An 18364-nucleotide genomic window follows, 5' to 3' on the forward strand; every position below is an offset into this window, starting at 1 on the left:
TCCCACCAAACCACCCCTCGCCAGGTACCTTCTCCTGCAGCTGCAGGAGATGCAACACTTGTCTCTATACCTCCTCCCTCGACTCTGTCCAGGGACCCCAACAGTCCTTTCATGTTTGGCAGAGGTTCACTTGCACCTCCTCCAATCTCATCTACTGTAACCATTGTTCAAGATGTGGACTCATACATCAGCAAGTCCAAACGTAGACTGGGCGATCATTTCACTGAATACCTTCACTCAGTCCACCTGGACCTACCTGATCTCCTGATTGCTAAATACTTTAATTCCCCTCCCATTCTCACACTGACCTTTCTGTCGTAGGCCTTCTCCACTATCAGTGAGGCTAAACACAAATTGGAGGAACAGCATCTCATATTTCACTTGGACAGCATACAACCCAGTGGTATTAATATTGATTTCTCTAGCTTCAAGTAACCCCTGCATTACCTCGCTCCATCCTTGTTCTCTGACCAGTCTGATTGTCTTCCTGATTAAATTGTATCTTTGTATGCTTCGTTGTCATATTCCCGTAGCTAACAATGATCTATTCTACATTTTCCTTGAGTTTCGTCCCCTCCCCTTTAGTGTTTCATTTTCACACCTTACCCTTCCATATCGGTGTCTCCCTCTCCCGACTCAGTCTGAAGAACGGTCTTGACCTGAAATGTCAACCATTCCTTCTCTCCAAAGATGCTGCCTGTCCCGCTGAGTTACTCCCAGCATTTTGTGTCTTTCTTCAGTTTAAATCACCATCTGCTCCTACACATTCTATATTCAAAACCCCAACTGATGAGTCAATGTACCAAATGGTACATTGTGAGATTCATGACTTTGCTGATGACATGAAATTTAGAGAGGTTATTAATAGTCAGGAGAATAATCACAGGCTTCAGGATGATATTGTTTATTTGATTAAATGAGCAGAGCAATGGCAGATCGAATTTAATCCTGATACATACCTGGTAATGTCCTATGGCAGGCCTTATAAATAGAGGGCATACATAATGAATGGTAGGGCCTTGGGAATGTTGAGGAAAATACCTCAGTCTTCATCCAAAGATCCCTGAAGGTGGCAGCATAGTAGATGTGGTGATGAAGAAATACAAGATATTTTCCTTCATTAGTTGGGCACAGAACACAAGAGCTGGAAGGTTATGAAACAGGGTTATAAAAAGTTGGTTGGGTAATGGCTGGTGTACGACAAACAATTCTGGTCACTACTCAACAGGAAGGGATATGGTTGCACTGAAATGGATGCCTCAGAGATGGATCAGGATGCTGCTTTGGATAATGCATCTCAGTTAAAAGTACAAAAGTAAGCTCTGTTTATAGAAACATAGCAAAATTGGTGCAGGAGTAGGCCATTTGGTCCTACGAGCCAACGCCGCCATTCAATATGATCATGGCTGATCATCTAAAATCAGTACCCTGTTCCTGCTTTTTCCCATATCCCTTGATTCCTTCACCCCTATAAGCTAAATCTAACTCTCTCTTGAAAACATCCAGTGAATTGGCCTCCACTTCCTTCTGCAGCAGAGAATTCCAGATTCACAACTCTCTGGGTGAAAAATGTTTCCTCATCTCAGTCCGAAATGGCCCACTCCTTATTCTTAAACTGTGACCCCTGGTTCTGGACTCCCCCAACATGGGGAACATTTTTCCTGCATCTAGCCTGTCCAATCCTTTAAGAATTATATATGTTTCTAGAAGATCCCCTCATCATAAATTCCAGTGAATACAAACAAGCCCAGTCGACCCATTCTTTCATCATCTGTCAGTCCCGCCATCCCGGGAATTAACCTGGTGAACCTACACTGCACTCCCTCAATAGCTATAATGTCCTTCCTCAAGACCAAAATTGCACACAATACTCCAGGTGCGGTCTCACCAGGGCCCAGTACAACTGCGGTAGGACCTCCTTGCTCCTAAACTCAAATCCTCTTGCATTGAAGGTCAACATGCCATTAGCTTTCTTCACTGCCTGCTGTACCTGCTTGCTTACTTTCAGTGACTGATCTACAAGCACACCCAGTCTTGTTACACCTCCCCTTTTCCTAATCTGACACCATTCAGATAATAATCTGCCTTCCTGCTCTTGCCACCAAAGTGGATAACCTCACATTCATCCACATTATACTGCATCTGCCATGTATCTGCTCACTCACCCAACCTATCCAAGTCACCCTGCAGCCTCATAGCATCCTCCTCACAGCTCACACTGCCACTCAGCTTGGTGTCATCCGCAAACTTGGAGATGTCACATTTAATTCCCTTGTCTAAATCGTTAATATATATTGTAAATAACTGGGGTCTCAGCACCGAGCCTTGTGGCACCCCACTAGTCACTGCCTGCCATTCTGAAAAGGATCTGTTAATTCCTACTCTTTGCTTCCTGTCTGCCAACTAGTTCTCTACCCATGTCAATACCCTACCCCCAATCCCATGTACTCTAATTTTGCACACTAATCTGTTGTGTGGGACCTTGTCAAATGCTTTTTGAAAGTCCAGATACACCACATCCACTGGCTCTCCCTTATCCATTCTACTTGTTACATCCTCAAAAAAATCCAGATTAGTCAAACATGATTTCCCCTTCATAAATCCATGCTGACTTTGACTGATCCTATCACTGTTTTCCAAATGTTCTGCTATAACATCTTTAACAATCGACTCAAGCATCTTCCCCACTACCGTTGTAAGGCTAACTGGTCTATGATTCCCCATTTTCTCTCTCCCTCCTTTCTTAAAGAGTCGAGTTACATTGGCTATCCTCCAGTCCACAGGAACTGATCCAGAGTCAAAAGAAAATTGGAAAATGATTACCAATGCATCCACGATTTCTAGGGCCACCACCTTGAGTACTCTGGGATGCAGACCATCAGGCTCTGGGGATTTATCTGCCTTCAGTCCCAACAGTTTACCCAACACCATTACCTTTGTGCAGGGGCAGCTGAGAAAACCTGATATAGGTATACCAAATTATGTGGGGTGTACATGATTGATCGAAGAAAATGTTTCCCCTATAGCAGAACTGTCTAAAACTAGAACGTTTTGATTTAAGATAAGGAGTTGTAAGTATAGAGGGACGCCTAGAGAATTTTTCCATCCTAGTGAATGGTTGAAAACTGGAACACACTGCCTGAGGGGTGGTGGGAGCAGGGACTCTGACAACATTTAAGTAGTATCTAGACAAGCAGTGGTGTAGCCACGGCATGGAAGGCGAAGACTGTGCCTGAAAATGGGGTAAGTAAAGATGAGTACTTGATGCTCCGCAGGGATCCGTTTCTGTTATTCCAAACACAGACACAGCTGATCAGATAATTTTTTCAGCTGCCAGTTACAGCAAATGGGATACTTGACAAGTGTGAAATTTCATATGACGACAGAATTTGCAATTCAAATATAATGAGATTGGCAGAGTTGCAGTTCCAGAAAATAGAGTACAAATAGTCACCGAATAGACAAATTGTCTGAAGAAGGTCTCGAAGTCACCCATTCCTTCTCTCCAGAGATGCTGCCTGGCCCACTGAGATACTGCAGCATTTTCTCTGCCTGTAGTCACCGATAAGACTGAACAAGGCTGATAAATCAAGTCAAATTCTTCTGACTGCAAAGATTACAATTTGAAAGTTCAGTTCATCACATTCCCAATGTGAATGTTTAAAGGATGCACCGTTCCTCAGTTAAGCAATCAGAAATAGATATTTTCTTAAAGATATGATATTGGAATGACTACTGTTCTAATCTCCAAGCACTAGTCAGCAAATAAAAATCCTTTCTGAAAATAGACACGTGCAACTTAAAATTTTTCTTTTTTTTCAATTCCACAAAATTAATACATGTCTCAAATTCAGAAATCGATCATATTAAATAACCCCAACGTTAGTGGAAACTCAAGATGAAATATTTTAATACGAATAGAAAGCTTGGCTGTATATACAGGAAATATCCCATTATTGGAACTTTCAGAGATACTCAATAGAGTGCAGACAATCTGATCAATAACACACCTCTATTTCTAAGTGAACTTTAAATTATGTACAGCAAGAGAACAGCCACCACAGCTTCCAAAGTAAATTATAGAAAATGTGACGCTCAAGCTGGGACTGAATATTTAAGTACCTGTCAAGTAATTGAAAGTGGTTACCACATTACTTAACAGCTACAACCATTGAGAAAACCTAGCGTGTCAAGACTTTTTGACTGTGTCATAGCAAAGGCTTTAGGAGAAGAATGTAACCATGGAAGAATAATCAAGTAATCCATTCATTATCAGGCAAATGCCTCAACCTTTGATTTGGTAACCATGAAGACTTAACTCTTGAAAATGTCTCCAGGATAACGTGCAATATTGCCACAATTAAATGGTGAAGCAGCCTCTCAGTAAATAGCAAACCAAATAGAAAGTTTGATCAGAAGCACTGGCTACCTATTAACCATGACACATTCAAAAAGTAGAAAACAACCATATTTTAAGATGTAGGCAACATTACATGTTTTTATCAAGAACAAATTGATGCAATTGAAAACCTTGGTCATTTTGTTAAACTGCACTAAAGCAGGTGTACTGTGTCATCTTCGGGGATGAATGCAAATCAACTCAGGATCCTTACAATGCAGAGTAGGAAAAAAACTTAAAGTATTTCACGTTTCCCCTTTGTTTTAATTTACACAGATCTTTTGAGAGCTTTATTTACAGAGCATCGAATCCAGTCTTGTTTAAAGCGATTATCACGTATTACAGTGATGTTTAAAATGGAATCTATGCAGAACCCTGTAAGAACAAAGGGCAGAGGTGTTTGTCAATGAATGGACATCTGGCTACAGAAGTAATCCCAAATTCCTCAGTTACTGAGCAGTCGTTCTGTTGCACATTCCACATCCCAGGATTGTGAAGACAAGGCCACTATTACTGCATTCTGTAGAAGAAATACAAAAGTCAAAAACTGCAAATGCCAGAGTAAAAACAATGTTTTCTAAAGCAGAAGTATCTATTAGGTCTTATCACAAATAGTTGCACTGTATAACGCCATAATGGAGGGATCCGTTCTTGAGAATTATTCCTAGACTGAACAATTCACATTTTGGAATGTGGCTGCAAAGTTATCACATGGCAGAAAATGCCTGCAGCAGCCAGCAAATCTATCTCGCCGGTCTTCTGAATGGGCTTGTATGCAAGTCGAGTGTTTGTAAATTGGGGGAGGACCTGTGGTCCACAAGTAACATTTTCAGATGTTTTGGAGCAGCATCCTGTTTAAACCAGTACTGAAAACACCATTCTAAAGGAGTGCATTAGAAAATAAGCACCATTAGAATTTAACTGTTTTACCATACCTTTACTTGAAGACCGAAGAACACACTTACTTGGTTCATCTTTTTCCCTTAACATTGAGATTAATTGTGCATGCAAAGGTCAATGGCAGTGCTAGCCTACAAGTTATCCAGACTGCACTGGAGCAACAATACCAAATGCATATTGTGTAATTAGGCCAGTCCCACATTTGATGCCAGCAAAATTAAAACACCATTAAACATCAAGGTCAGCAAACCATCTATGTCGCGTTGAACAGCACTTAGAAGCCATTGCACATCTTTCTCTTCTACCCATTTGGGGGATATATATAATCAACTGAAAATTTGTTCTACCATTACACAATGGGCGCCACAAAATGAAAAAGTAAACTTTTATAGCTAATTTTAAAATGGTTTTAGAGTTAGAGTTGCACAGCACAGGTAAAGGCCCTTTGACCCATCTCAAGTCTGTACCAACCATCAAGTAACCCTACGGGACAGGCATCTCTGGAGAGAAGGAATGGGTGATGTTACAGGCCAAGACCCTTCTTCAGACTGGTTAGGGATAAGGGAAACGAAAGATATAGACGGTGATGTGGAGAGATAAAGAATAATGAAAGATATGCAAAAAAGTAACAATGATAAAGGAAACAGGCTATTGGTAAGATGTGTCTATCTTCGGTTTAAACCAGCATCTGCAGTTCCTTCTTACACATCAAGTAACCCTACACTGAACTCATTATGGCTTGCGAAAACAGGTGTTTAGAAATTTTTGCAAAGTAATTAAAAATAAATAACTCAATTACATTTACATAAGTATTCAGACCCTTTACTCAGTACTTTGTTGAGGCACCTTTGGCAGTGATTACAGCCTCAAGTCTTCTTGGGTATGACGCTACAAACTTGGCACACCTGTATTTGGGTCATTTCTCCCATTCTTCTCTGCAGATCCTCTCAAGCTCTGTCAGATTGGATGGGGAGCGTCGATGCACAGCTATTTTCAGGTCCCTCCAGAGATGTTCAATCGGGTTCAAATCCGGGCTCTGGCTGGGCCACAAGGGCATTCACAGACTTGTCATGAAGCCACTCCTGCATTGTCTTGGCTGTGTGCTTAGGGTCATTGTCCTGTTGGAAGGTGAACCTCCGACCCAGTCTGAGGTCCAGAACTCTCTGGAGCAGGTTTTCATCAAGGATCTCTCTGTACTTTCCTCCGTTCATCTTTCCCTCGATCCTGACTAGTCTCCCAGTTCCTGCCGCTGAAAAACATCCCAACAGCATGATGCTGCCACCACCATGCTTCACCGTAGGTATGGTATTGGCCAGGTGATGAGTGGTGCCTGGTTTCCTCCAGATGTAACGCTTGGCATTCAGGCCAAAGAGTTCAATCTTGGTTTCATCAGACCAGAGAATCTTATTTCTCTTGGTCTGAGAGTCCTTTAGATGTCTTTTGGCAAACTCCAAGCGGGCTGTCATGTGCCTTTTACTGAGGAGTGGCTTCCGTTCTACCATAAAGGCCTGATTGGTGGAGTGCTGCAGATATAGTTGTCCTTCTGGAAGGTTCTCCCATCTTTACAGAGGAACCCTGGAGCTCTGTCACAGTGACCATTGGGTTCTTGGTCACCTCCCTGACCAAGGTCCTTCTCCCCCGATTGCTCATTTTGGCCGGGCGGCCAGCTCTGTGAAGAGTCCTGGTGGTTCCAAAGTTCTTCCATTTAAGAATGACGGAGGCCACTGTGCTCTTCAGGATCTGCAATGCTGCAGAAATTGTTTTATACCCTTCCCCAGGTCTGTGTCTCGACATGATCCTGTCTCTGTCTACGGACAATTCCTTCGTCTTCATGGCTTGTTTTTTTGCTCTGACATGCACTGTCAACTGTGGGACCTTCATAGACAGGTGTGTGCCTTTCCAAATTATGTCCAATCAATTGAATCTACCACTGGTAGACTCCAATCAAGTTGTAGTTTAAGGATAATCAATGGAAACAAGATGAACCCAAGCTCAATTTTGAGTGTCATAGCAAAGGGTCTGAATGCTTATGTAAATGTGATATTTCAGTTATTTCTTTTTAATTACTTTGCAAAAATTTCTAAACACCTGTTTTTGCTTCTTCATTCTGGGATATTGTGTGTAGATTGATGATTAAAAAGATGAATTTAATCAATTTTAAAATAAGGCTGTAACATAACAAAATGTGGAAAAAGTAAAAGGGGTCTGAATACTTTCTGACTGCACTGTGAAACAGGTTTGGAGGTATATGGACCAAACGCAGGCAGGTAGGACTAGTGAAGCTGGGACATGTTGGCCGGTGTTGGCTGGTTGGGCCGAAGGGCCTGTTTCCACACTGTATCACTCTGACAGAAGTCAGAGATGCAAAATCCTCAACATTGTGCAGCACTCTACTGTGTGACATCATGAATTGCATGATGTCACACAGCAGTCAAAAAGCAGTCAAATTCTCCTCATGCTGATTCATATGCAGTAGAAAGGAAAATTACTGATTAGCAGAAACAAATTATGTCAACCCTGTACTCTCTCCTAAAAGCAATATTAAAGACCTAATCAAGCTTCTTTCCACCCTACAATCGGAACATACCCCATGGTATGTGTTTTGGAAGACCACAGAGCATTGCATTCTATTCACAACATTCAAACAATGAAACAATCTATTGATTCCTAAGTACAACATAACCTCATTGACATTCAATATTAAACTGGGTGAGAAGTAACATTCACAGTGCATGTCAGATATCCACCTCGTCAAACATTTCATAGAACTCAAGTTGCAACCCTTGGCTACACTTCGATGCTACATTCAATATTCATGAAAGCTGCACATGTGTCTTATGCCACTACCACAGCATAAAGTATATCACTTCAAATCCCTTGGTAAAATGGCCCAGATATCGAAGTCACAATGCACACCAAAAGCTTACAAGGTACTGTGGATTGTTTCTATGATCAGGATCTCACTTGTCCCAACATCACTGGCTTCTTGGCATTAGTTCTTAGGCAGTGACAATGCTGACATCAGGCTGAAGAACGTTAAAAAATTCCCATACTAACAGAAAAAGCACTAATTCTTAGGCACCGTTTTAAACTATTTCCTAACTGAAATCCATATCAAAAACACAAGGTAAAGATGGATAAACTTTGAGAGTTTGTTGATGAGCCAATAAAAGAGATCGGTAATGATGAATCAGTGCATCATTTAATCAAGTTACACCACATTCAATGAGGTACATTTTCAGGGTTCTGTGTATAAAATATGAAAATAATCCTTTCACTAATAATATTTCACTACGACAGAGGGAGCTGATAACCACACTTATTGCAAGAAATTTGCACCAAAAAGTGTATCAAAAATTATAGTTAACTTGGCATGCTGAAATTCTGCGACCCAAATTGCCTTATAAAAGTTATTTAAACACTTAAATGATGATGGAACTGTTTTTCAGATTTGAAATGCCTCCAGCAGATCTCAAACGTGCGCCTGAGAAAACAAGTGCAAATTCATTCACTAGCAAGAATTTTCCATGACTGATTAGTAGCACACTAGTATAAATATTCTTACAAACTAAATCACCGAATAATTCTCATGACAACATCCAGACAACTCGGGCACAAATCTAGACCATTCAACAACTAGGTTGATTAAAAAATCCTAATTGTTTGCCTCAGACTGTTTATACTTCAGGTTTGTGTGCTTTCACTACCACATTCACTATCCAAATCACATCAAACATTCTCATTTATAACATTTGCAGAGGGTTTCACATCCCTGTTATTGCCAAATATCTGTACGCATTTGAATTAATGACATAATGTTAGTTCAGAACACCACAGAATCTTTCCATGGGTTTGCACAAATTATCTCAGAAACTGAGCTGGGAAATAGAAACTTCCCAATGAAGTTGTAATTGATTCCTGATTTTTCACTGCACAAGCATTCTTAAACCAAAAGTATAATTAAAACTTGAGAAAAATGATAAAGAGCTAGAGAAAAATAACAAAAAAAACAGAAAAATAAAACTGAAAGCTGGCATAATTGCCTACCATGTCACCAAAAAGGAGCATGTAAATTTGGGGAAATTAAACAAGGATAAATCTTGGGGACCCTGGAAATGTATGGGTTTAGAAAGAGCAGCCATTGGAGTTGCACTGATGGCATTTGGATTGGTAGCACTAGACACAGTATCAATTAACTAGAAAATGGGAGGAAAATAGAATTATGCATACATAATTCAGTACTACAGAAATATCAAGCAGTTTGGTGTGCAAGCCAACAAATAATAGAGAAGTCCTAAAACAATAGGGTTTATATACACACAACTTAAACTTGAAATCTAAATTTCCCTCCCTCCAATGGGAAAATACACCGATCAGCCAAAACATTATGACCTGATGAGTCAAAACATTATGACCACCTGCCTAATATGCTTTTGGTCCTCCATGTGCAGCCCATACACAGCAGGGTGCGATGCACTGTGTATTGTGACACATTCCTCATGTGATCACCATTAAAATTTTCTGTGACGTGCCACAGTGACTTGTGCCACCTTCTGTCAGTTCGGACCAGAAGGGTAAGCCTCCGTTGACCTCGCGCATCGATGAGGCTTTGGCGCGCAACACCCTGTTGCCGGTTTGTGGATTGTCCCTCCTCGGACCACTGTCGGTAGGTACTCACCACTGCTGATCTGGAGCACCCCACAAGCCTTGCTGTTTCAGAGATGCTCCGACCCAGTCATCTGGCCATAACAATTTGGCCCTTGTCAAAGTCACTCAGGTCTTTACTCCTGCCCATTTCTTTTGCATCTAATACATCAACTTCAAGAACTGACTGTTCACTTGCTGCCTAATATATCCCATCCCTTGACAGGTGCCATTGTAACAAGATAATCAATGTTCTTCACTTCACCTGTCAGTGGTGATAATGTTTTGGCTGATCGGTGTATATGGAACTGTTTGTTTCCAGACATTTGTCACAGAACACTTTTCTTTCGACAGAAGTAGTATTCAGCAGAACCACAGCCTTCCTCTGGCATCAATCGGGATTCTAAGAAACAAATTATGTAGCTACAATTTTATATTTTAAGTTCAGTTTTCATTCCATCCCTTTCCCAACAGTTCATTTTGTCAAACACTTTGAGGCAATTCAACCCAATGAGAACACACGTAAAATGCAGGTAAACTATAAATGCAGAATCAGAATAAAATTGTTAAAAGTAAATTACAAGTGTGAAATTATTTTTAAATGATCTATTATTGTATGTTGTTAAAATCACTTTTATTACTCACTTTATCAAAGCCCATAGCACACAATTTGTCTACTTTTCTAGTATACTCAGGGCTAGGTACCGGTGCTCCAGCGTACACGTGTGCCCAGAGTCTGGCTGTTTGTTTGAACATCTCTGGATTTTGCTTGTACTGCAGAAAGAACATAATCCATAAATCTACTGTTCAAATGGGGACAGTAAAGAAACACATTTAAATTGCCATGATGAGGAGTTAATGACCTAATGGATTAAAATTTAAACCTGGTTCACAAATGACAATTAACAGCCTTTTGTTTAATAAAAAAAGCATCATGTAACATTGAACATCAAATGACTCCGGAGTCCAGGCATTCATCCTCTCAGGTGCAAAAAAAATCTTTAAAGACAAAATGGACATGAAAGGAAAGCACTCCATCAGAATGATTAAGAGTTAATATCAAATATACAATCACAGAATTTTCCACTAATTTTCAAACAATTGAATTAACACCAGACATTGCTATTAATCCTCAATTCCTGGTCAACTCCAAGATTAGCGATCCTCTTCACTCTACAATTGAATTCCATTGAAAAATCCTCCAAGAACAAATAGATTTCTAAATTAAAAATTGAGTGAATATAAAAAATGGTTTCACAAAACATTTAAATTTAGTAACAGTTTAAAACTATTAGTTTAAAACATATTTAACCAGGGTCCCAACTAGACCTCAAGTTAACAAAAAGATGAAATGGCACAACTTTGAGAAAAACACGATATTCCCCTTGGTATCACAAAATGCTGGAGTAACTCAGCAGGTCAGGCAGCATCTAGGAGAGAGGGAATGGGTGACGTTACGGGTCAAGACCCTTCTTCAGACTGATGTCAGGGGCGCGGGACAAAGAAAGGATGAGTTACTCGAGCATTTTGTGATTCCCCCCCCCTGACATCAGTCTGAAGAAGGGTCTTTTCCCTGAATATTTTCCCTGGTTAGAAAATCTAAATGTAGGCAGAGACTCAGAATTGGGGGATGGGTGTTTAAGGGTGAGATGAAGAAGAATATTTTCTCCCAGTATTCCATCATTGTTATTCTTTATCCAAAATGACTGTCGATGCCGACTCACTGCATTTGTTCAAAACTAATATTGATGGACTGCAAGGGGTTCTGGGTAATACGCTAAAATAAAATAATCAGACAGGTAGTTGCAATTGAGGCCAAAGGCCAGATCAGCCATGATTGTATTCAATGGCAGAGCAGGACCAAGGGACCTTATGGATTACTCTTCCTTCTTAAATTTCTCTAAACATATTCTATTTAGTCTTTATTAAACATTATTCAAGACATTTTAAAGTAAATTAGCTTTAAGTGTAAGCTAAACATTACCGTATATTTCATACTGACCATAATTATTTATCAATAGGTAGAGACAGAAGTAATTTAAACCATAGACGTGTTCTTCAGATTTTTATAAAAGTAATGCTAAATTGCAATTTCATGTGCAGAAGTTACCTCCTCTGTCTGTACATTTGGTACAATGCCAGTTATTTTCATTGTTGGATAAACTTTTGTGAAATAGCATTGGATAGTGAAGATTAACAACATTAATGGTTAACCCCTCAATAATTTTGTCAAGATTAAAAAGCAAGTCAACTAATTGCATTTGCTATTGGCAAATCTTTGCTAACCTGTTGTGCAACTACTGCATCCTGTGGGTCATCTGGTTCAGCCGCTGCCAGCAAGGCTTGTAACGATAATAAAACTGTCCGTAGAGTCATAGCAGCTGCCCTAGAAACATGATTGAGAACATACAGTTGGTCGGTGAACAAAGTTTAAAGCTCCATTAATTTAAAAATCCTAGTTAGTTCTTGAACAATTCACTCTTGAAAATTCGTAATCTATTCGATAGCCTTTAAAAATAGTGAGAAGGTGGACACTATTAATCATCGATTTCAGAAGATTTGCAGGGGGGCTTGGCATCAATGATCAAGATATGGCCACGATACCAAGAATAACCATCATTCAGCCAGTATCTCCGGGTTGCTGAGATGTACTCCTCACATGTAAAATGTTAAAGACAATATTTATTTCCACAACTAGTTATAAAATGAGAATATGAACTCTGTTATCTTTAAATGTTTGTTACTAAACATTCTAGAATATGCAGGAAACAAATTAAGCTTACCATTAAAATTGATTTAGACAATAGACAATAGACAATAGGTGCAGGAGGAGGCCATTCGGCCCTTCGAGCCAGCACCGCCATTCAATGTGATCATGGCTGATCATTCTCAATCAGTACCCCGTTCCTGCCTTCTCCCCATACCCCCTGACTCCGCTATCCTTAAGAGCTCTATCTAGCTCTCTCTTGAATGCATTCAGAGAATTGGCCTCCACTGCCTCCTGAGGCAGAGAATACCACAGATTCACAACTCTCTGACTGAAAAAGTTTTTCCTCATCTCAGTTCTAAATGGCCTACCCCTTATTCTTAAACTGTGGCCCCTTGTTCTGGACTCCCCCAACATTGGGAACATGTTTCCTGCCTCTAACGTGTCCAACCCCTTAATAATCTTATACGTTTCGATAAGATCTCCTCTCATCCTTCTAATTTGTTTTCTGGGACTTCCTTAGTATAAAGACTTAAACGGTGCAGAATTTGTAAGGTGTATCCACAAAGGGTTTTTGAAATAGTACGTGCATCGTCCAACTCTCGGAGGGACCATACTGGACTTTGTATTGGGAAACAAGCCTGGCCAGGTGACTGGTATTTCATTAGGAGAGCATTTTGGAAACAATGATCACAACTCCATTAAGTTTTAAGAAAGTTGTGAATTTGGATAAAGTCTGGACCTTGCGGGAAGGTACTAAAATGGCAGATTACAGCACTATTAGGTAGGAGCTAGGTAGAGAAAATTAGCGGTTGTTATTGGGCTTCATATACGTATGTGAGAGTGTTTAAAAGCCACCTGATCAGAATTCAGGCCTGGCATATTCCAGTAGAGAGGAGGAATAAGGAATACAAAGTAAGGAATACAAAGTAAAGGATACAACTCTCCTTTAGTCTACTGGACGTCTACCAGAATACTGCCTGGAATAGAGAGCTATAAGGAGAGGATGGACAGATTTGGAATACTTTCTTTGGAGCGTCAGAGATTGAGGGGAGACCTAATAGAAGTACGTAAAATTATGAGAGGAATAGATAGGGTAGACTGGCACAATCATTTTGTCCAAAGTGAAAACGTCAAAGACCTGAGTTTTAAAGTAAGAGAAGAAAGGTTTAAAGATGTGCAGAGCAAATTTTTTTTCCACACACCGTGGCAGGTGCCTGGAATACACTGCCTGGGTTCACAGCAGATGCAATTGTAGCATTTAAGAGGGTTTTAGAAAGGCACATGGTTATGCAGGGATCGGAGGAATATGGATCACCTGCATGCAAAGAGGATTAGTTTAACTTGGCATCAGGTTTGGCATAGACATTGTGGGTTGAAGGGTCTGTTCCTATGTTGTGCTGATCTATGAACAGAGGATTAGGATTGGGCCTGGCCATCAACATATATTAACACATATGATCATATATTGGGAAAGATATAAAAGGACTTCAAGGGTGCAGAAGAGCATACTTAGACAATTCCAGCAATGATGGACTTTGGGGTGTGTGGATAGATGACCGAAACTGGAGCTGTATTCCTTCGAGCAGAGGCTATGAGGAGAGTCTGAGCAATGCACTTAAAATGCTAGAGAGTGTGCTCCCATTTAGATTTATTTTAGATTTAGAGATACAGCGCAGAAACAGGCCCTTCGGCCCACTGGGTCCGCGCCGCCCAGCGATCCTCGCACATTAACACTATCCTACACCCACTAGGGACAATTTTTATATTTGCCCAGCCAATTAACCTACAAACCTGCACGTCTTTGGAGTGTGGGAGGAAACCGAAGATCTCGGAGAAAACCCACGCAGGTCACGGGGAGAACGTACAAACTCCGTACAGACGGCGCCCGTAGTCAGGATCGAACCTGAGTCTCCGGCGCTGCATTCGCTGTAAGGCAGCAACTCTACCGCTGCGCCACCGTGCCATTGGTGGAGGGATCAAGAATTAGGAGACAGTGAAGGTAACTGGGGATTATTTTTTACAAATCCAGCAAGTGGAATCTGGAATGTAATTCCCAAAGCAGCAATGGTGGAAGATTCAATTGTAGCATTTAAATGGGAGTAGGATAAGTAACTCAAAGGAAATAAATGGCAGGTCTAAGGGAAGAGGGCAAGTAATGTCAGCACTTGTGCAAGAGATTTGATCTTTGATCAGTTGCAGTATCTTACGAATAAATATTAAAATTTACTTTATACTGCCCCGACAATATCTTGACTCCAGTTAAATACATTCCAGTTTAGGAATACATACTAAGTGTCAACAACAAATCTTAAATTTAAAGAAGAAAACAGCAACAACAATGAAAAATATCAAATTAAAAAAGCCTTGTGCTTCACCAAAGATAACTTTCATTTCTTCAAACCCAGGAAATCATGACAGAGAACAGCATAAATTCAGTTCTTGGTTTACGATACCTTTGCTGGAGAAGTTGAGTTTTACAGGTTAGGGAAGGAGCAATTACTTGTGAGCAAGCAGCAGGAGGAACTGGAAAGGGAAATAGTTGGGTGGAGAAACTAACTTCTGTGCAAGAGGACCTGATGAACCACTGTCTGGAGACACATGAGACTGCCGATACTGGCTTACTAAAAAAGACAAAGTGCTGAAGAATTTCAATGGGTCAGGCAGCAAGCCAGGATAGTGTCTGACACGAGAGGCGTGGGGGTAAAGCCTGCAGACAGTGACATTCCCATAAGCTCACTGCCCTTATTAGGCCAAAAGGTTATGTGATAGGAGCAGAACTAGGCCATTCGGGGAATCAAGTCTACTCCGCCATTCAATCATGGCTGATCTATCTCTCCCTCCCAACCCCATTCTCTTGCCTTCTCCCCAAAACCCCTGACACCCATACTAATCAAGAATATATCTATCTCTGCTTTAAAAATATCCATTGACGTGACTTCCACAGCCTTCTGCGGCAAAGAATTCCACAGATTCACCACCCTCTGACTAAATAAATTATTTCTCATCTTCCTAAAGGAACATCCTTAAATGACCTCTAGTCCTAGACTCTCCTGCTAGTGGAAACATCCTCTCCACATCCACTCTATCCAAGCCTTTCCACTATTCGGTACATTTCAATGAGGTCCCCCCTCATTCTTCTAAACTCCAGCGAGTACAGGCCCAGTGCCATCAAACACTCATCCTATGTTAACCCACTCATTTCTGGGATCATTCTTGTAAACCTCCTCTGGACCCTCTCCATCCTTCCTCAGATATGGTGCCCAAAATTGCTCACAATACTCCAAATGCTGCCTAACCACCACCTTATAGAGTCTCAGCATTACAACCCTGTTTTTGTATTCTAGCCTTCCTGAAATAAATGCTAGCATTGCATTTGCCTTCTTTACTACCGATTTGACTTGCAGATTAACTTTTTGGGAATCCTGCACCAGCACTCCCAAGTCCCATTGCACCTCCGATTTCTGAATTCTCTCCCCATTTAGAAAATAGTCTACGCCTTTATTCCTACCACCAAAATGCACGACTCCACACTTTGCAACACTATTATCCATATGCCAATAGACAATAGACAATAGGTGCAGGAGTAGGCCATTCAGCCCTTCGAGCCAGCACCGCCATTCAATGCGATCATGGCTGATCACTCTCAATCTTGGCATGCCCACTCTCCCAACCTGTCCAAGTCCTTTTGCAGAGTCCCTGCTTTCTCTACACTTCCTGCCCCTCCACCTATTTTCGTATCATCCGCAAACATGGCCACAAAGCCTTCAATCCCTCACCCAAATCTTTATTGCAAGTGTCCCACATGTCTGCAGGCCTTACTGCATGTGGTGAAAATCAGAGAGTTGAAGTATGCAGTCTGAATAGCTGATAGGTTACTGTAATGTATTGAACAGATGGTACACATTGCAGCCATGGGGTGCCAGTGACAACAAATATTTGGCATCCCTGCCACAATCTGTCAATTGGACAAGGGTGGATGGTGCTAATACTGAGGGTTACTGGAGCTGCATTCACCCAGACACAAAGTATATTCCAACATACTACAGGTCCACCATCGGTTTTCTGGCAACTGGTGGTCCGGCACCTCCTTTAACCCAGACAAAATCACGAGAGAGCACTTGAAATCCCCCCCCCCCCCATTGTGGGAGAACTAGAGCTTTCATCCATCGAGACATACCCAGTGATATGCTTGATATATGGTTTTTTTTTTTTAAAGCTTTAGTTTAGTTTATTATTGACATGTGTTCCCAGGTACAGTGAAAATCTTTTTGTGGTGTGCTATCCATTTCAAAGAAAAAAACTTGATTACAAATCAAGCCGTCCACAGTGTACACGTAAAGGATGAAGGGTATAACATTTATTACAAGATAAAGTCCTATTAAAGATAGTTCAAGGTCTCTAATGAGGCAGATGGGTGGTCAGGACTGCATTCTAGCTGGTGAGAGTACAGTTTAGTTGCCTGATAACATTTGGGAAGAAACTGCCCCTGAATCTGGAGGTATGAATTTTCAAACTGAAGATAGACACAAAATGCTGGAGTAACTCAGATCAGGCAGCATCTCTGGAGAAAAGGAATAGGAATAAGAAAAAATCCTTTTCTCCTGAGATGCTCCATGGCCTACTGAGTTACTCCAGCATTTTGTGTCCATCTTTGACTGGCAAGCTACTGGATGTAAAGCAGAAATAGTACTACCAACAATCAAGCCAGAAAACTCCAAAATAACTAATCACAACAAACTAATATCAGAGAATTAGGGCATGTGGAGACATGTGGTGGCATCGGAAAAGGTTAATATGCACAATTAGATTCGTAAGACCTCTTCAGATGAGCACAGGCAAGAGATCACTGAATGCAGGGATTATAGTCAGAATTTCCTACACTTCTGCCATTTATATACAAACTACTTTACAAAATCGAATCAACCAAATCCAATGAACCGGCTGCATCTGCATTTGGCTAAAGATCCGGCGTACAGATCCGGTGCACACCAACTGGCTGTCAACAAGGAAGATATAAAGGCGACTGATTTGACTTTGATTTTCTTCTCACCCCTTGATAATCCATCATTGCCAAAAATGGAAGACAATAAAACACTGACAAAATAAAGAAAATTTGGGGTTTAGAGAAATAGAAAATGCCAACAAAAACAATGTAAAGGGAAAACTATGCTCAGTAAGAAGCAATATAATTATCTTGTTTATGATTTCAGAAGTACTCAAATCTCAAATTTATAAGCAAAGATAATATGTTATTAAATGTTGAAAGAACAAAATATTCTAAAGGCACTATTAATTACTTTTAATATACAATAACTTTAAAATTACTTTCATTTGAAACATTCCTTAACAGCCCCAGTTATGTTTTTCCTCATTCTTTACGATATTGCGCAGTGGCAACTAAAAAGTACAACTCCTAAAAACCTAGATAGATAGATACAACAAACAATACTGACGACAAATTTTAAAAAGGGTCAGATTGATTGTAGTTCAAGAATGAAGGTAGGGAAACTCACCACTGATCTTTCAGAATATCCAAACAAATGGCTCCTGTTACTGAACTAATATTTGGATGCCAAATTTTTGTGATAAACCGAACCTGCAAGATACAATCATTTTCATTGATATTTCATAGGTGGTAAAATAAATTCTAATTCCAATTCCTTAAATGCCATGAAAAACTGTAAAATTATTTTCTGAACACATATGAACAA

General features: G+C 40.5%; 1 protein-coding gene across 1 annotated transcript in view; it reads right to left on the minus strand.

Annotated features, from left to right (window-relative positions):
- Nucleotides 1-257: 257 nt before the first annotated feature.
- Nucleotides 258-18364, minus strand: part of ube2kb (ubiquitin-conjugating enzyme E2Kb (UBC1 homolog, yeast)) — a 72395-nt gene continuing 54288 nt past the window's right edge. The window contains exons 4-7 of the mRNA XM_078399646.1: nt 18167-18249; nt 12230-12329; nt 10589-10717; nt 258-4919 (exon numbers count right to left, since the gene is read on the minus strand). Coding sequence (XP_078255772.1) covers nt 4845-4919; nt 10589-10717; nt 12230-12329; nt 18167-18249 — 387 coding nt within the window. The 3' untranslated portion in view covers nt 258-4844. The remainder of the gene's footprint in view (nt 4920-10588; nt 10718-12229; nt 12330-18166; nt 18250-18364) is intronic.

The sequence above is a fragment of the Rhinoraja longicauda genome, chromosome 1 (assembly GCF_053455715.1).
Source record: "Rhinoraja longicauda isolate Sanriku21f chromosome 1, sRhiLon1.1, whole genome shotgun sequence".
Taxonomy (NCBI): Eukaryota; Metazoa; Chordata; class Chondrichthyes; order Rajiformes; family Arhynchobatidae; genus Rhinoraja; species Rhinoraja longicauda.